Source organism: Hemiscyllium ocellatum, chromosome 2 (assembly GCF_020745735.1).
Source record: "Hemiscyllium ocellatum isolate sHemOce1 chromosome 2, sHemOce1.pat.X.cur, whole genome shotgun sequence".
Lineage (NCBI taxonomy): Eukaryota > Metazoa > Chordata > Chondrichthyes > Orectolobiformes > Hemiscylliidae > Hemiscyllium > Hemiscyllium ocellatum.
In genome coordinates, this window is record NC_083402.1 from 40,235,360 (window position 1) to 40,256,163 (window position 20,804).

The following is a 20,804-nucleotide window of genomic DNA, read 5'->3' on the forward strand; positions in this document are numbered from 1 at the left end:
GCTTAGATCAATGCCATTCACTTAGCATTATTTAAATATGTCAAAAAATGAACAAACAATGATTTTAAAATAAACACGGGAAGCCATGTAGGATAAAAGCCACCCACAAACAATAACAGTGCAGTAACGTTACTAAGGCAGGAAACTTCACTGACATCTGATTTCCTGGAAATATTTCAAGCAGTTTCAACGTTTCTATGGTAATTAATGATTAGTGCCAGACTGGCCTGATGTGGACTGTCAAAAGGAACTAAAAGCGCATAAAAACACTTCCAAATATTTAACATATTCACTCACTACTGGAAATGCAATGTACTTAGTGTTCTTCTTCTAGTTCGTTAGTTATCCTTCAAACCATTAAATATATGGTTTTCTGTGCTTCTGCCTCTGAAAATCATTGCTTAAAATGATTGTGTTGCAAGTTTTAAAATATTTTGCAGCCTCATTCTAAATTCAGTAAAATCATTTCATCTTACAAATGGAATTGATTACAAGCACGTTTCTACTGGTTTGGAGCTGGTTTACCATTAGGAGAGTATAAAATAACAAAAATAACCACAGCTAAACAAGTGTCATGTTCTGTGCATTACAGAAATAGAGAACGATAGAGAACCATTACAGTCCATTTGGCATCAGCACACCCAGAATGATGTTAGCAAGGGATTTTCAGGATTTTGACATATCAACAGTGAAGGAACAGCAATATAGTTCCAAGTCAAAACTATGTGCAGCTTGGAGGGGAAATTGCAGGTATGTTTATTTCCCTCTTGTTTATTCCTTCAACACCTGTAGCCTATCCCGAGAACCAGTCTATGAGCAATGCCCTTTAGGACTTGGTTAGTAATGGGTTTGCCATGTCACTCTTGATGATGGACATTGAAATCCCTTGCCAGAATATATTCTAACCACCTTGCAGCCCTCAATGTTTCCTCCAAGTGCTGTTCAATATGGGAGAACAGCTGATGAAAGTGGGAGGTATATGCTTCTCAGAAGGAAGATTCCTTGCCCATGGTTGATCTAATGTCATGAGAATCTCAGTTAGGCTCCTCCCTCCCACCTGTATATCACTGTGCCACCACTTCTTCTGGGACAGGACAGACCCAATGACAGTAATTGTATTATCTGAGATATTTCAAGAAAGATTCCATGAGTAGAGGTCATTGCTTGACTAGTCTGTGAGATAACTCTCCCAATTCTGGCACCAGACCTTAATGAGGAAGATGTTGCAGGGCTGAGTTTGTTATGGACCAGGCCAGAACCCCTCAAACATTTCAAGAAAGTAGCCCAGACCCTAACTTTGCAAGTTATTTTAAGCAGATGTAGCATAGATATTCCAGGAGGGATGCTGTTAGTCAAATCGCTTAGTTTTCAACAAAACAGAATTTATTTACAAGATTATCGACAGAAGAGAACAGAATACTTATCTTATCCGAAAACCCAACAGATTATCCCAACTTAATGATGCTGTTCCAATACTTGCAACAATCCCCATAAGCACTCCTTGGCACAAAAGGTCAAATCAGACACAGGTTCTTACAGGAGAGAAATCAGAGTGAGATCAGCATCAACCTGCTTCTTTGGGCCCAGCATCTTCCAAACATACTGCTTGCTAACCACAGCAAACCAGAGAAAAGCTGAGCTGGGGGAACTGGCCACTCCCCTATCATTGCACATTATTTTTAAACTTGAAAGCTTTTCACCTGAGGCAATATCTGTTACTATGATCAAATTGAGCCTAAAACCCTTCAACTTAGACTTTTTGGAGATTGTGTCTTTTACAACCTCTTTGTAAAAAACTAAAGATAACAAACCTTGTTAAAGGAGCAACATCATCACACCGCCCCCTTAAAAAAGAATCAACCATCAATATCCAAAGATGGCTTTATTTTAAAACCCTTTAATCCTAAAATTGTTGGTACTCTATACAAAACATATACATTACATTGTCAATAATCATGCAAACATGCACTAATACATTTTGCTTCAGTCTGTTTTAATCCTGTCACCAAACACCTCCGTTTCTCAATCAAATCTCGACAATTCATTGGCAATCATGTTTCTCATCCTGCCACATGAACAATTTTCAAATTGAATGGCTATAACAACAAGCTCCAGTTAAACAGTGCGGTATTTTTGTCCTTAAATTTCTCCATAAACTTAGATCAGTTATGATCAGTGTTTATGATTGTCTCAGATACATTACTGGTAACATAAATATTGAAATGTTGCAAAGCCCACACCAAGCTCAAAGTATCCTCGACTGTTGAATATTTATGCTGATGAATGTTTAATTTCCTAGAGAAATACCCCATAGGTCTTTCTATCTTCTCGTCATCTTCCTGCAAGAGCACAGCACCGACACCCACATCACTTGCATCGATAGCCATCTTTGCACAATGAGGTGTGGCTAATACTGGGGCAGTTATTAACACAGCTTTCAGGCTGTCAACCACCTTTTGACAGTCTGCTGTCCACTGAAACTACTTGCTTTTCTTTAGAAATTCAGTGAGTGGAGCAACAACACTGCTAAATTTGCAACACTGGTGCACATTTTCAATAAAATTCACTCAATCCCAGGAACTGTAATACTGCTTTTTTTTGATGGTGAGAAACTCCCCAATTACCTTTGCCTTTGCATCCCGAGGGGCCATTTGTCCATGTCCAATAACATGACCCTGGAAGGTGACTTGGGTTTGGCAAATTCACTTTCAGCCAGGTCTATCACCAAGCCTGTCTTCCAAAGTCAATTGCACAAGTCAGATAAATGTTGTAAATGTTTCTTCAATGTGTGATTAAAAATTACCAGGTCATCTATGTATATGACACAGTCAAGTAAGCCAACAATGACCTTATTCGTTAGTGTCTGAAATGTGACTGGCACATTTTTCTTACCAAATGGCATCACTTTAAACTGATACAGTCCATTCAGCATTACAAAAGCCAAAATTGTCTTTGCTTTTTCTGACAAAGGTACCAGCCAGTAGCATCTGAGCAAGTCCAACTTAGAAATAATAAGTTGCTTGTCCAACCTGCTCAACACAGTTTTCCAAACGCAGAATCGGATATGCATCAGTCTTTGTAACTGCATTGACTTTGCGATAGTCCACACATTACCACTGGATACAATCTGGTTTTGGCACCATTACTATGAGTGAGCACCAGTCACTGCAAGTCACTCGATTATGCCATCTTAGAGCATGTACTCTATCTCCTTCTGAATCTGTGCCAATTTTAAAGGGTTCTGTATATCTGGATGTTGCTTAATCTCCTATATCTACATTACGCATAATTTTGTTAGTACTTCCCAGCTTATTTCCAGATATCTCCCCATACGATATTAATAACTCTTTTGGGTCATTTTGATTTTCCTCTGGAAGGTAACTCAACAATGTATCCCAATTTTTGACAAATTCCTCATTGACCAATTTAATTTGCGGAATGCCCAATTCAGAATCCTCTGATCTTGGTTCTTCCTTGTTCTGTAATCAATAACACAGTCTTCTTTGGCTTTCCTTTCCTGTCAAAATACCTTTTGAGCATATTCACATGACACAGTCTGTGAGATTTCTTTCTGTCTGGAGTCCTTATCAAATAGTTCACCTCACTCAATTTCCTTTTGACTTGATAACGTCCACTAAACCTTGCTTTTGAAGGTTCACCTATCACTCAAATAACATTAACACCTTATCTCCAATAGCAAAATTGTGAGTCTTTGCTTTCTTGTCTGCTTCCTGTTTCATTGTATGCTGTGATACCTTTAAATGTATCTAGCCAACTCCCTCGCTCTGTTCAATCATTCGTGAATATTTGACTCACAGTCCAAATATGTAGTCTCTGAATTCTGACTTACCAATTTCTCCTTAATCAATTTTAGCGATCCTCTCACTTCATGCCCAAAAACTAATTCAAATGGACTGAATTTGATTGATTCATTTGGTGAATCTCTGATCGCAAAAAGACAAAGAAATTTCCTTATCCCAATCAAGTGGACAGTCTTGACTATAAGCCATCTTAATGTCTGATGCCACCTTTCTAGCACTCCCTGCAACTCTGAATGGTATGCAGAAGATTCAAACTGTTTTACTCCTAAGCTATCTATAACTTCCTTGAATAATTTTGATGTGATTTTGACCCTTGATCTGATTGTATCTCAGTCGGTAGCCCGTATCTGGTGAAAAGTTTGAGTAATTCCACTACAATCCTTTGAGCTGTGATACTGCATAATGGAATGGCTCTGTTCACAAATACTGATTCCCACTTTTTGTTTTAGGTAGGGATCTATGCAATCAATTAAGATTGTAAAAGGTTCCACAAATGCAGGAATAGATATTACGGTTTTATTACTGCCTGTGGTTTTCCAATTACCTGACATACATGTCATATCTGTCAAAATTCAACTACATCCTTGTGCAGTCCAGGCTAGTAAAAATGGTTTGTATTTTAGCTTGAGTTTTTCTCACTCCTAAATGGCACCCTAGCGGGACCTCATGCACCATTCACAACACCTCCGTTCTATAACCCACTGACAATATGACTTGATGAATTTCTGCCCATTTCTCATCTGCCTAAATATGTGACGGTCTCCATTTCCTCATAATAACATTCGGGTATACATTCCGATTCTTTTTCGGTGTATGCCTTTTGACAAAACTGCTTTAAATCTTCATCTTTCTGCTGTAACACAGTTAATTTATCTGAGCTAAAGGTGTCTGCTGTGTCATCTATCTGCTCCTAGCCTGTCTCAACCATCTGATCAAACAGGATCTCTGCTAATTCCACTTCAACTTCCTTATCTGTACTCTTTGATCTCTCCTGTTTCAACTGGTGACTTTGTGATCTCGTTAGCACACAGACAGGCAAAATCCCAGGATATGTGTCCAGCAATAGTATTGTGGCTTTTCAACCACAGTAGGCAGCACTCCAATTGGTGAACCAGCTATATCACTATCAAGAACAAATTATATTCCTGATGCTGACAGTTTGTCCAGTCCTCCTACTACGACTTCTCTATTCTTTATTGGACACTCTAACCTGACTTTATATAATTGAGTGCTTCTTGTCTCACCGTGAATTCCCATTACTCGTACCTTTGCTGGCAATAGTCCTTCAGAGGTATTTATCTCCTCATCTTTCAACATCACAGATTGAGAGTATCCTGTATCTCTTAATATCGTAACATCTTTACTTGCTACTCTTGGCTTATGCAAGTAAACCTTACTTCGCAGGTATATGTTTTAAGAAGATCTGGCACTTTCTCCTTAATCAACTTCCAACCAGCTTGTACATTCTGGTGCAGCCTCCTAGCCTCCACTGTGCTTTCTATTACCACTCCAACAAAGTTTACTGGCTTATCCTGTTTTCCTACATCTGGTTTCCCAGTGCTTTTCCTAACTCACCAACACTGTGATTTCATATGGCCCACTTTATTGCAGTGAAAACACCAGAGCTTATTAACTTCTCTGTCCCCTTCAAGGGTTTTTTTTTAACCCTGTGGTAAATTATCCTTATGATCTTCACCAAAATCTGGGTAATCCAAGATTGAGGACAGGAAAAATTTCTGGCTGTAACAGATGAACCTTTTTTGAGGTATTTTAGGTGCTGGAGGTGATTTCCTTGAATTCCAGGAACTGTTTTATATGCTGTTGCATTGTTTTGGAACTTTGGAAAAAAAAGTCAAAACAACAGCAGTATTAAAAGGGAGAACAGCAGACAAAGGAAGCATATGGTGAAATCATTGAAGGAGAGAAAGAGAGAGAGAGAGAGAGAAAGAAAGAAAGAGAGAGAGAACCTGCACAGTTACTGCCTTTGCTGTTTGAATTCATGTATTGCTGGACATCGGAGTGCATCTGGGAAAATTAACAAACAGTGAAATTTACAACTGATCTTGGAGAGAACTGTTGGGTGAAGTTCACAGCACAGAATCAGATAAGTTAATCATTGTTTTTAAGTGTGGCCTACAGAGAATTTGCAGTAGGGAGTAGAATGGGTTGTTTCTTGATTATATATTTTTGTATATATGTCTCTTGAATAAATTTAAAATATAAGCCATAACTATTAATTTATCCTGGGGCAGTGTTTGTAGAGGAATAAGACAGTGTTATTTTCTGGGTCTGTAGATTGTGAAGGAGCAAAAATGACCTTTAATAGAGTGATATGTACTTCTTGTCAGATGTGGGAGTTTAAAGAGAGTTTAGGGGTTACTGCGGATTGTATCTGCCATAAATGCTGTTGGCTGCGAATCTTATCAGTTTGAATGGATCGGTTGGAGAGACAGTTAGAAGCAATGAGGAATTTGCAACAGCAACAGTATGTGATGGATGGCAGTTATCGGAAGGGAGGGAAGTCTCAGATACAGTCACACAGATGGGTTAACTCCAGGAAAGGTAAGAGAGGTCGGCAGCTAGTGCAGGAGTCTTTTGTGGATATACCCATTTCAAACAGGTATGCAGTTTTGGAAAGTGTAGGGGGTGACGGATTCTCAGGGGAACATAGCACGAACAGCCAATTTTCTGGTATTGAGACTGGCTCTAATGCAACGAGGGGTACGTCGGCTTCCAAGGGATTCTCTAGTCCAAAGTATAGACAGACGTTTCTGTGGCCAATAGCGAAAAAGCAGAATGGTGCATTGCTTCCCTGGTGCCAGGATCAAGGATGTCTCAGAGAGGGTGCAGAATGTTCTCACGGGGGAGAGGGGCCAGCAAGAGGTCATTATCCACATTGGAACCAACATCATAGGAAGGGAAAACGTTGAGATTCTGAAGAAAGATTACAGAGAGTTAGGCAGAAATTTAAAAAGGAGGTCTCCGAGAGTAGTAATATCTGGATTACTCCCAGTGCTACGAGTTAGTGAGAACAGGAATAGGAGGATAGAGCAGATAAATGCATGGCTAAGGAGCTGGTATATCGGAGAAGGATTCACATTTTTGGATCATTGGAATCTCTTTTAGGGTAGAGGTGACCTGTACAAAGAAGGAAGGATTGCACCTAAATTGGAAGGGGACTAATGTACTGGCAGGGAAATTTGCTGGAGCTGCTCGGGAGGATTTAAACTAGTAAGGTGGTGGGGGGGGGGGGCGGGGGGAGAACCCAGGGAGATAGTGAGGAAAGAGATCGATCTGAGACTGGTACAGCTCAGAACACAAGTGAATCAAATGGTCAGGACAGGCAGGGACAAGGTAGGACTAATAAATTAAACTGCATTATTTCAATACAAGGGGCCTAATAGGCAAGGCAGATGAACTCAGGGCATGGTTAGGAACATGGGACTGGGATATCATAGCAATTACAGAAACATGGCTCAGGGATGGGCAGGACTGGTAGCTTAATGTTCCAGGATACAAATGCTACAGGAAGGATAGAAAGGGAGGCAAGATGGAGGGGTGGGGCACTTTTGATAAAAGATAGCATTACAGCTGTGCTGAGGAAAGATATTCCCAGAAATACATTGAGAGAAGTTATTTGGGTGGAACTGAGAAATAAGAAATCAATGATCACCTTATTGGGATTGTATTATAGACCCCATAATAATCAGAGGGAAATTGAGAAACAAACTTGTAAGGAGGTCTCAGCTATCTGTAAGAATAATAGGGTGGTTATGGTTGGGGATTTTAACTTTCCAAACAGAGACTGGGACTGCCATAGTTTTAAAGGTTTAGATGCAGAGGAATTTGTTAAGTGTGCACAAGACAATTTTCTGATTCAGTATGTGGATGGAGCGACTAGAGAAGGTGCAAAACTTGATCTACTCTTGGGAAATAAGGCAGGGCAGGTGACTGAGGTGTCAGTGGGGGATGATGTAAAAGGATAGACCAGACCTAAAAGTTGAAGTTCTAAATTGGAGAAAGGCCAATTTTGATGGTATTAGGCAAGGACTTTCAAAAGCTGATTGGGGGCAGATATTTGCAGGTAAAGGGACGGCTGGAAAATGGGAAGCCTTCAGAAATGAGATAATGAGAATCCAGAGAAAGTATATTACTGTCAGGGTGAAAGGAAAGGCTTGTCGATATAGGGAATGCTGGATGACTAAAGAAATTGAGGGTTTGGTTAAGAAAAACGAGGAAGCATATGTCAGGTACAGACAGGATAGATTGAGTGAATCCTAAGAAGAGTATAAAGGAAGTAGGAGTATACTCAAGAGGGAAATCAGGAGGGCAAAAAGGGGACATAAGATAGCTTTGGCAAATAGAATTGAGGAGAATCCAAAGAGTTTTTACAAACACATTAAGGACAAAAGGGTAACTAGAGAGAGAATAGGGCCCCTCAAAGATCAGCAAGATGGCCTTTGTGTGGAGGTGCAGAAAATGGGGGAGATGCTAAATGAATATTTTGCATCAGTATTTACTATGGAAAATGATTTGGAAGATATAGACTGTAGGGAAACAGATGGTGACATCTTGCAATATGTCCATATTAAAGAGGAGGAAATGCTGAAGGTCTTGAAATGCATAAAGGTGGATAAATCCCCAGGACCTGATCAGGTGTACCCTAGAACTCTGTGGGAAGCTAGAGAAGTGATTGCTGGGCCTCCTGGTGCTCACCTTCCACCCTACCAACCTTCGCATAAACTAAGTCATTCACTAACATTTTCGCCACCTCCAAATGGACCCCACCACCAGGGATATATTTTCCTCCCCACCCCTTTCCGCCTTCTGCAAAGACTGTTCCCTCAGTGACTACCTGGTCAGGTCAACACCCCCCAACAACCCACCCTCCCATCCTGGCACCTTCCCCTGCCACCGCAGGAATTGCAAAACCTGCGTCCACACCTCCTCCCTCACCTCCATCCACCAATATCATTTATTGTATCCGTTGCGCCCGATGCAGTCTCCTCTACATTGGGGAGACTGGACGCCTCCTAGCAGAGCGCTTTAGGGAACATCTCTGGGACACTCGCACCAATCAACCACACCGCCCTGTGGCCCAACATTTCAACTCCCCCTCCCACTCTGCCGAGTCCAAAACTAGAGGGCATAGATTTAGGGTGAGAGGGGAAAGATATAAAAGAGACCTACGGGGCAACTTTTTCACGCAGAGGGTGGTACATGTATGGAATGAGCTGCCAGAGAAAGTGATGGAGGCAGGTACAATTGCAACATTTAAGAAGCATTTGGATGGGAATATGAATAGGAAGGGTTTGGAGGGATATGGGCCGGGTGCTGGCAGGTGGGACTAGATTGGGTTGGGATATCTGGTCGGCATGGACTGGTGGACCGTAAGATCTGTTTCCATGCTGTACATCTCTATGACTCTATGACTCTATATATTTTTTCCTTTCCATGTGAGGATTTCTCCTTCCCCAATTTCTATCCCTCACAGATTAAAATTGATTCTGGAAGCCAAACTTTGATTTATGGACCAAGTCGTAACCATCAGCCAGTTCAGCCGCTAACCTTGCCGTTTTAACTCTCTGCTCTTCCACATAAGTTCTCACTACCTCAGGAAATGAATCTTTAAACTGCTCCAAAATAACTGCCTCTGTAAGAGTGTCAGAGGTTTGCTCTATTTTAAATGCCCTTATCCACCTACCAAAATTACTTTGTTTCAAACTCAATGTAGGTTTGAGCAAGGTCCCTCCTTAGATTCCTGAAATGTTGTCTGTAGGCTTCTGGCACAAGCTCATATGCACTTAAGATGGCTTTCTTCACCTCCTCTTATGCCCCAGATAGCTCCTCTGATAGTGATGTGAATACCTCACTAGCTCTACTTTCAGCCTTCATCTCCATCCTTTTAAGATGACTTTCCTGTCTCAGTGCCAATTTCTGAAGTTCAAACTCTCTCTATTTTTCTCTCTCCTTTTCTCTCTCTTTGCTCTCTTTCTCTTTTCTCTCTCTCTCTTTTTCTGTTTTTAATCATAATTCCTTGTCTTATGCTTCTAACTCAAGCTGCTTCATGTTCAATAGAATTTTAGCCATCCCTAAAGAATCTGATGGTGGATCCAGAAAATGTATATGCTCAGCTATTGCTGTAATTATCTCTCCTTTCCTCAGGAAGGAGGCAGCTCCAGCTCCAGCTTGTCTGCTAATTCCAGCAGCTTGGCCTTAAGCACCTTTTTCAAAACCCTCAAGATCACTTCTCCCAATCCCAGAAGACTTTTGGTGACTGATAAAGCCATTGATGTCCCAAGCATTGTTTAAGAGCTGAAAATGTGTTGCTGGAAAAGCGCAGCAGGTCAGGCAGCATCCAAGGAACAGGAAATTCGACGTTTCGGGCATAAGCCCGAATCGGTCATTCCTGATGAAGGGCTTATGCCCGAAACGTCGAATTACCTGTTCCTTGGATGCTGCCTGACCTGCTGCGCTTTTCCAGCAACACATTTTCAGCTCTGATACTCCAGCATCTGCAGACCTCACTTTCTCCTCAAGCATTGTTTAAACCAACCAAAATCAACACCCAGAACAAAAGACACTAACACCTATCACCCATTGCCTTCGAGTCCAACAACCCTAACCCCAAATCATATCTACAGAACAAATGTTGGACAAGCCCCAAATCTGTTACAGACCTGGCCAGACCCCTTCAAAACATTTCAAGAAAATAGCCCAGACCTTAACTTTTGCTAATTGCTTTAAACAGAATCTATTCACAAGATTACTGAATGAAACACAAACAAAAGAGAGCAGAATACCAAAGAACTTAAACAATCTGAAAAACCAACAAATTATACCAAATTAATGATGCTGTTCCCAATTCTTGCAACAATCCTCATTAATACCCCTTGGCACAAATGGTAAAATCAAACACCAGTTCTTACAGGACAGAAGTCAGACAGAGATCAGCATGGACCTGTTTCTTTGGGTCCAACAACTTCCAAATACTATTGCTTACTAACCTAACCAAATCAAACGAGAGAAAAGCTGAGCTGGGACAACTGGCTACCCCCCTTTTATTGTACAGATTTTTAAAAAAAATGTGAAAGCCTTTTATCCAAGGCAATATCTGTTATCTATAATCAAATTGGCCCTAAAACCCTTCAACTTAGACTTTGCGGAGTCTGTCCCTTTTGCAACCTCTCTGAAGAAAACAAGGACAACATAACCATGTTAAAGGAGCAGCATCATCATAAGTTAGCCATTGTCATTTTCAAGTCAACCACATTACTGTGGTTCTGCAGATATGTATATGCCAGAGCAGATAAGGATGGTGTTTGTTAGACTTTAAATTCCCGATTGTTATTGAATTCAAGTTCCACAATCTGCCATGGTGAGATATAAATCCAGATCCCCAGAACGTTCACGAGAACAGAAATTGCTGGTAAACTCAGCAGATCTGACAGAATCTGTGGGAAGAAAGCAGAGTCGACTCCAGTGAATCTTCGCCAGAATAATTCCAGAACAGTTTCCAGAACCTATTGATTTCTGTAGTGAAACTGCTCAGTGACTGAGATTTGACAGTCCCCTTGGGTACAGATTTCCAAAGATTCACCATCCTCTGAATGAAAAAAAAGTCCTCCTCTTCTCAGTTTGAATTGGTCTTCCCCTTATTCTGAGGTGCTGTCCCCTGGTTCCAGTGTCACCATCCAAATGTTACGGATTTCATTTATTTTCTACTAAGTTTCAGAAAGTTCTTAAAACTGTCAATCATGAGTTGATGACTAAATTTATAGAATATTTTCTCTTTCTAAAGTTTTCTTGCACAGCTTCCAACACTCCACATGCTTTACTGTAGCCATGATTTGGTGATGCCAGTGTTAGACTGCGGTGTACAAAGTTAAAAATTACACAACACCATGTTATAGTCCAACAGGTTGATTTGGAAGCACTAGCTTTCAGAGCGCTGTTCCTTCTTCAGGTGGTTGTGGAGTATAAGATTGTAAGACCCAGAATTTATAGCAAAAGTTTACAGTGTGATGTAACTGAAATTTTGCATCGATAAAGATCTGGATTGTTTGTTAAGTCTCACATCTTTTAGGATGACCATGTTAGCTTCAGTTCTTTCATATGTAAATCGCAAAACATTTTTTAGAAGTTACATTCTCAACTGAACTTTAACAGCTGGCGTCATGTCGGCCCAGACAATGCACTGGAGGAGTGAGGTGCCCTGTGTGAGTCTGTGTGCCATAATGGTCAGACTGATTCTAATCTAAAAGACAGATTTACAGAACCTTACACTGATTCATGCAGTTTTTGAGCAAAATAAAATGTAATTCTGCACGTACAAATTCACCCCACAAATTATATCTGCACATGTGGGTGTGTCGGTGTGTGTGGGGGGGGGGGTGGGGGGGGGTGCGGGATTGGGTTATGAGTGTCTGTGAGACAATGTGTGCATGTGTGAGTGTAGGGGTTATAGTCTGGGAGAGGGTGTGTGTGTGAGTGTAGGAGAGTATGTGTGAGTGTATGAGAGACGTCTGCGTGAGTGGATGGGTCTATAGGAGAGTGTGTGTGCACATTTGTATATGTGTGCATGTATGTAGGAGTGTCTGTGTGTGTGTATAGTGCAATGGGATCACCTGTAGTGTTACATGAACCCAAAGTCCCGGTTGAGGCCATCCCCATGGGTACCGGACCTGGCTATCAGCCTCTGCTCGGCCACATTTCCTTGTTGCCTATCCTGAATTTCACCTTGGAGGATGGTCACCCAAAGGTCCAAGGTCGAGTGCCCCAGACTGCTGAAGTATTCTCTGACCAGGAGGGAACACTCCTGTCTGTTGATTGTTATGCGGTGTCCATATATCTGTTGCCATAGCCTCTGCGTGGTCTCGCCAATGTATAGTGCTGATTGAGGGTGCTGATTGAATCTACACTGCAGCTGTTCAAACTGCCCAGCTCTTTGCCTTGTACCTCTTCAGTGTCACTCTACCAACCCCATCATTGTGGTTGTGTCTTCAACTGCAAATGTCTGACATTCTGGGATCCCCTTGAAAAAAAGTCCATCGTCTTTCAACGACCCTTTCTTCCTTTAAACCCTATATCTACGGCAAAAAATTATTGGTCACTGCTCCCGATACCTCATGCACTGCTTCTGCATTCAATTTTGAAAATATCTCTGATGTGCTTCACAATGTATTTCCATTTTAAAGTCACCATATATACATAGGTTGATGTCAAAATAGTCAATTAGCTCCACAGCCTTCTTGGCTAGTTTTGCTGAATGGTTCTTCAGTCTCAGAAACATGTTACAACATGCTGCTGCCAAATACTTGATCAATTACTGGATTACTGCAGAGTAGATGAATATAGTCTATTATTCAAGTACTGATGACACACTATCATGTGCACAGTCACGCAACCTGTTCTTGGTACACACCACTGAAAGGTTTTAAAAGGGTAAAGAGCATTATTTGTTGCTGTATTGGGAACAGGTTGAAGATTATTATTTGACAAACAGAAAGGGAGGTTTGAAGCTTTTATTCCCAGATATGGCCATTAGGATATGGAATACTTTTCCATTGGCTCACAGAATTTTAAAAACATTTATCATGGAATTGTACATGTATTAAACAATATATCAAGGTATAATGTAGGCAGTTCCAGATGGTGAGCTATCATCTGTCAAAAATGGGCATAGGGGGCCAAATGACCCGATCCTATTCTATAATGTCAGAACCATAGGTGAATTTTAGAATAGGGAGAGAAGCACAGATATATACAAGAATAAAGTGAAGAAAGATAAAGTGGCAGAAATGTGAAAGATCAAATAAAACACTGAAGAAAGTCACAGGGAGAATAGAAAGTTTCAGAAAAGGTATTCAGTTGACAAAATGAAAAGGCCAGTGAAGATGTACACATTTACAGATGAACCACAAATGATTGGAAAGAAGAACTAATAAACAGAGAGATGGAGAAAGATACACACATGCTAAAGTTATTAGTACATATAGATGATTGCATTAAAGATGGCTCAATATTGTAGGGACAGCCTGATGTGAATATGCAAAGGGCCAATATTTGTTTGCAGAGTGGGTTCTCCCTTGCCTACAGTGGCACAACTCTGACTAATAAAAAGCATTTGATTCTTATCTGACATATCTAAGACTTTGAGGGTCGTCTTGCATCTGAAAAATGGGTGCTGCGTGGATGCATTTCTAATTTTATAACAAAATAATTGCAATTTATTCACAATGTTCTCAGAAAACTAGATGCAGAGTTGTAAAATATCATTCCCAAAGATCAAGCATGAGTTTCAGAAAAACTGTACAGACATTTGTAATCTGACTTATTCAGTCACTGTAAATCTTGCCTCTTGATGTTAACCCTTGCAGAGCACAGATACGATTATGATTATGAATCATCTGACTTATGATGGAAAATATCTAGGAAGTTAATTTGATTTAATTTCATCCTATTCACTTTGATCCATATTTGAGTAAACTAGCTATTACACGTTATTTTGCAGGTAAATATGAGATATGGCCAATAATTTGCCTGTATTATGATGTCACTGGTTAAGAAAGGAGCAATGACCTGTTTTCTAATAGTACACCAATATTCGCTGGTGATCTCAATCTTTGCTTTCCACTTAAAGTAGCAAAACTGCCTTTGTTTGGCCATTGGAGTTTCATTATTAATTTCTTCTCACAACAGAAAAGTCAATCTTCAATAAAATTTCAACTCATTTTCAATTGTCTAGGTATGGAGCTGAAAGGAGGATACATTAAAATAGTTGCAAATTCTTCAGCAAGAATGCCAAGATTTTAAATACAGGAACTATCTGACAGCCTACAGTTGGTTAAATTTGTTAACTATATAAACTTTGAAACATTGTTAATATTACTGGATTATAAAACAAGATCACATCGACAGATTCTTCCTTTTATCAAATTATCAAATAATTTTCAGATAAACTTCTGTAGATTGCCAATGTTATATCTCTTGAAAACTATTATTAGTTAAATTACAATTTTCAGAGTCAACCCCCAAAGTCCATTTTCCTACTGATCCACCATAAGGCTTTTACAGGTGTGCCCAAAATAATACCTTACTTAATGCCACCCATTCTCTGGAAATGTCAGCAATCAGAGATCAACATTCTTTGTCTGAATAGGTTGTAGTGGGTGTAGCAAGCAAGTTGTGTTCTAAAGCACAAACGTATTTTCTGTGGTTGTCATAATTCAATGACAATGATGCACCTTTTCTCTGATTTGCAAATCCTGGATGACTGAGCACACCATCTGATGGGATGGAGTTCAAATTACCACTCCTGGAATGTAACCTTTTCATGTGATGCAAATAAAAATGTCATTATGTTTAAAAAGCTAATGCAAATTACGTTATTCATATGCCAGCTCAGTAAGCCACAGAGATGAGGCCTCTCACACACTGAGGGGAAATTATGAAAATTAAAGTGGCAAAGTTATAGAACTGGTAATCCAGAAGCTGGAGGATAATGAGTTGAAATCTTCCTGGTGCAATTTAAAATCAAGTAATAAATCTGGAATTAAAAACTTATCCCAGTATTGGTGATCATGAAATTACGACAAATGTCATTAAAATTTTATCCGGTTCACTAACCCTTTCAAGGAAGGAAATTATCCATCCATGTCCTGTATGGCCTCCATATGGACCCCTGCTATACTCCTTGTACACCCACGACTGAGTAGCCAAATTCCAAACAAACTTCATCTGTAGGTTTGCCGACAACACCATCATGGTAGGACGGATATCAGAATACAGTCAGAATACAGAAAGGTAATAGAGGGCATACAGTCATGATAGGTGCCTCTTTTCCCTCAGGAAATTCTACATGTCCATAAGGACTCTCATCAACTCTCACAGATGCATCATAGATCCAGGTGCATAATGGCCTAGTATGGCAATTTGGACGTGAACATAGGAGGTATGGTGATAACAACCTCTCTCAATGTCAGCAAAACAAAATAATTGATCATTGACTTCAGGGAGAAAGGAGAAGAACATGCCCCCATCTACATCAATGTAGCAGGGGTGGAGAAGGTCAAGAGCATCAAGTTCCTAGTAGTGGCGATAAACAACAACCTGACCTGGATGTCCCATGTTGATGCAGCAGTCAGGAAGGCAAAACGAAGCCTCTTTTCTCTCAGGAAATTCAACATGTCCATAAGGACTCTCATCAACTCTCACAGATGCACCATAGAGTATACTATCCCGGTGCATAATGGCCTAGTATGGCAATTGATCTGCCCAGGATCATAAGCAACTACAGTAGGTTGTTTGCATAGCCAGCTTATCATACAATTCAACTTCCCATCCATGGACTCCAGTTAACTTCTTGTTGTCACAGAAAGAGTGCCAATATCATCAAAGACCCCTCCCACCCCCATAATGCTCTCCTACACCCTCTTCCAACAGACTGTAGACACTGAAGCTTGAATGCACGCACCAACAGGTTAAAGAACAGCTTTTTTCCTGCCATTATTAGACTGTTGAATGGACTCTCTCACTTCAAATAATTTGGTCTTGCTAGTGTTGATCTTGCTTTGCGCACCTTCTGGGAAGTTATAACCTTTATGCCTTGCTCTGTCTATACATTTTGTGGTCTGCATGTCCTTGTTTGCCATGATCTGCCTGTACTGATTGCAAAACAATGCTTTTCATTGTACTTAGGTATATGTGACTACAATAAGTCAAATGATTTCAGTTTTCAGGCTGGAGGCCTGTGACCAGTGGTGTGCCGCAAGGAGCAGTGCTGGGTCACTACTTTTTGTCATTTATATAAATGATTTGGAAGTGAACATAGGAGGTATAGTTAGTAAGTTTGCAGATGACACCAAAATTGGAGGTGTAATGGACAGTGAAGAAGGTTACCTCAGTACAACGGGATCTTGATCAGATGGGCAAATGGACTGAGGAGTGGCAGATACAGTTTAATTTAGATAAATGCAATGTCCTGCATTTTGGAAAAGCAAATCAGAACAGGACTTACACATTTAATGGTAAGGTCCTGGGAGTGTTGCTGAACAAAGAGACCTTGGAGTGAGGTTCATAGTTCCTTGAAAGTAGAGTCACAGGTAGATAGGATAGTGAAGAAGTCATTTGGTATGCTTTCCTTTATTGGTCAGAGCATTGAGTATAGGAGTTGGGAGGTCATGTTGCAGCTGTGCAGGACATTGGTTAGGTCACTTTTGGAATATTGCGTCCAATTCTGGTATCCTGCCTATTGGAAGGGTGTTTTGAAATTATGTTTCCAGGGTTGGAGGATTTGAGCTATAGGGAGAGGCTGAACAGGCTGGGGCTGTTTTCCCTGCAGCATCAGATGCTGAGGAGTGACCTTATAGAGGTTTATAAAACCATGAAGGGCATGGATAGGATAAATGGATAAGGTCCTTTCCCTGGTATGGAGAGTCCAGAACTAGAGGGCATCGGTTTAGAGTGAGAGGGGAAAGACATAAAAGGGACCTAAGGACAACTTTTTCATGCAGAGGACGGTGCGTGTGTGGAATGAGCTGCCAGAGGAAGTGGTGGAGGCTGGTACAATTACAGCATTTAAAAGTCATCTGGATACATACATGAATAGGAAAGGTTTAGAGGTATATGGGCCAAGTGCTGGCAAGTGGGACTAGATTAGGTTGAGATGTCTGGTCAGCATGGACGAGTTAGACCAAAGGGTCTGTTTCCGTGTTGTACATTTCTATGGCTTTACGACCTACAAAAATGCTAAATTGTGAGGGTCTTTTTATGTATACTGCCTAGCAAGCTATTCTGTTCAAGGGCAATTAGTGATGAGCAACAAATTCTGATCTAGCCATTGATGCCCACATCCTATGAAAGATTTTGTTAAAAAGAGCAGCTTTCTCATAATTTAGTTCTGGTCCTTATTATGATATTGTGGGATGAAGTAAAGATGCGAACAGCATCTCTAAGCAAGTGAATGATCATCCTGCAGTATTCTCACACGGTACTGGTTTATAAATAGCACTGAAATAGAACTGGAAGCAGACTGTAGATTGGGTCCGTCTGTACACAAATTTGACTGGAAGTGATATTAGGAAGGAAGACAAAAACAAGGGGAAAGAATGACATACTTAAAAAGAAAGGGCTTACTTTTTGAAGGCAAAATAATTAATTTCACATTCTACAAGACAATATAGTAGCTTCAGAGCAAGGTACAGAATATAGTACAACATGGACTTTTAACAACAGCATAAATCATCCAATCTCCCAATTCAATCATATGGGAAGATCGGAAAAACCATTACTGATACTTGATCTAGCTAGTTATATCACCTTTCTTTAAAAAAATGAAAAAAATGAACTACTGACTTTAAAAAAAACACAATTCATTATTGTCTTTCACACTTGGCATTTTGTAAAGAATACTTCATTCAAAATGATCTGAATCTGTTGAGACAGAACTTACAGAATGGCAGCACTCTTCAAATACATAAAGTAGGAAAGACACAGAGTGGCAAAGAGGTTTCAAAAGAGAATTTCAGAAATAAGGGTTTTGGCACGTCCACCAAATGAGGTCCCTACATTTAAAAGTGGGGATACTTAACAGGTTATAAGTTGAGGAACACATATGTCAGGGAATTGTAGGCTGACGGACAATTATAGCTACCAAATAAATACTTACATATATTGGTACTTCGTGGCAGCTCAGCTCCATTGCTTCTGCATCTGTTCACAAGAAGAGAAAAATTGTTTACAATTTTAAAATTAAATAAGCAGAGAGACCGATATTGTTGTGACACATGAATATATACACCAACAAAAATTTGTGCCCCGTCACTAAGAAGGCAAAAAAAAGAGTCAGAAGCCAAAATTTATCAAATAATGCAGGATTGAGCATGAACCCAAATTATCAATGCCTTAAATCAGCTGTGATTCTATTCATGACACTTCTGGCTATCATCTCAAAAAGAACCATGAATTCATTTGATTAATTAGAAATTTAACACTATTTCATAATGATTCTCAAATCTTCAAGCTGCACTTTACATTTTAAGACATTTTTATAGCCTTTAATCTTGTGGTCAGTGACATATAGGCATTCTCCACTGACTGCAGAACACTGCTTTATCACTGACCACAGGAAAAACCTGCAGCAGAATCTTCCAAACCATTGAACAACATGGGCATTGGAGGTAAAACTGAGTGAATTCTGGAAGATCAGCAGGAAGAAGGGTCCTGACGTCGAGAGTAGAGTGTCCAATTCCCCAAAAAATTGCCGAACAACATGAACTAGTTGATTGGCAAGATGTTTATTTGTATATTTTAGCATCCTTATTATTGTGACATCTGCCTCATTATTATACAGTTTCCCATTCTCCCATCTGTCAGATAGTAACTAGATCATAACAATTCCAAACGTGAGATTCAGAGTGGAACCTGCTGATTCCAGCTTGCCACTTGATCCTCTGGTCATCCATCCTGGACAAGAGGCATCAATGTCTCAAGGCTCACTCCATGGACAGTGACCGCACATGTCCCCTCCTCCATCAGGGCCTCCAAGTCCTTGTCAGCAAAGTTGGACAGATGACAGTTCGCTCTGTTTTATTATGAATGCCATCAATACAATAAACAGAGGTGACCAGAGAAAACAACAACAACCTGCCATTCCTAGATATCGCAGTAGAGTGAACAGCCAATGGGGATCTTCACACCAGCAACACATCTGGACCAAATACTGAACTCCAGAAGCAATCATCCCAACATCCACAAATGAAGCTGCATTAGAACATTATTTCAACGAGCACCCTCTGCAGCACAGAGAAGGCTACGCAGAACAGAGGAAAATCACCTAGACAGTGTATTCAAAAAGAAAGGGTACCCAATGAACATAGTCCACCAATTTCTCAGCAACAAACCCCAACAAGCAGACAAAACACGTCCAGAAACCCTAGTCACCCTACTCTAAATCAAAGCTATCTCGAAAATGACTGCCAGACTACTCAGACCCCATGGCATCATGGTAGTCCACAAACCCACTAACACACTAAAACACCAGCTAATGAACTTTACAGACGACAACCAAAACTAATGTCATTTACAAAATACCTTGCAAGAACTGTAACAAACACTACATTGGACAAACAGGCAGAAAACAAGCCACCAGAATACATGACCATCAACTAGCCACAAAAATACATGACCCACTCTCACTAGTATCCTTACATACAGATGTGGAAGGACACCACTTCGGCTGGGACAACACATCCATCCTAGGACAAGCCAAACAGAAACATGCACAAGGACTCCTAGAAGCATGGCATTCCAACCAGAACTCTACCACAAACACATTGATTTGGATCCCATTAACCACCCCCTGAGAAAGATAATGGGAAATGATGTCACCACAGGAAATGACATCACCAACCCAAAGAAATCAAACACATAAGTAGAAAGTGGGCCATATCACCAGTGCTTCATCTGGAGGCTCACTGATGATGTTACCTAGTATGGTGATGAAATGTCTGAAAACAAACCTTCTAGCTCAGTGAGCAAACCTACATCCAGAGAGGTGACCTTAGCTCTGGACATAGGATGTAGAATCAGTTTGGGCAGAGATACAAAACCGTAAAGGTAAGCAGTTATCTGTGGAAGTGGTTTATAGGTTGCTAACAGCTGCCATACTGGAGGACAGGTCATACAAAAGAAATACTGGGGCTTGTGAAAAAATACAGTAATAAAAAATGGGCAATTTTAATCTAAATATAGCTGGTAAAGATCAGATTGGCTAGGGTAAATTAGATAATAAGGTCACAGAGCTTTTTCAAGACTGTTTTTTCAAACTGCATGTTGTAGAACCAACCAGACAGCAAACCATACTAGATCCAGTCTTGTGCAATGAGATAGAATTAATTAATGTCCACACAGAAAAGCAGCAATGTAATGTGATTAAATATCATATTCAGTTTGAGAGAGAAAGGAGTAAGAGAAATTGTTCTT

At 40.3% G+C, this 20,804-nt stretch overlaps 1 protein-coding gene across 6 annotated transcripts in view; it reads right to left on the bottom strand.

Moving 5' to 3' along the window:
* arhgef28a (Rho guanine nucleotide exchange factor (GEF) 28a) overlaps positions 1–20,804 on the bottom strand; it is a 447,370-nt gene that overhangs the window by 349,851 nt on the left and 76,715 nt on the right. For all 6 annotated transcript variants that reach the window (XM_060836132.1, XM_060836104.1, XM_060836122.1 and 3 more), the window contains exon 2: positions 18,490–18,533. In XM_060836132.1, coding sequence (XP_060692115.1) covers positions 18,490–18,522 — 33 coding nt within the window. In that variant the 5' untranslated portion in view covers positions 18,523–18,533. The remainder of the gene's footprint in view (positions 1–18,489; positions 18,534–20,804) is intronic.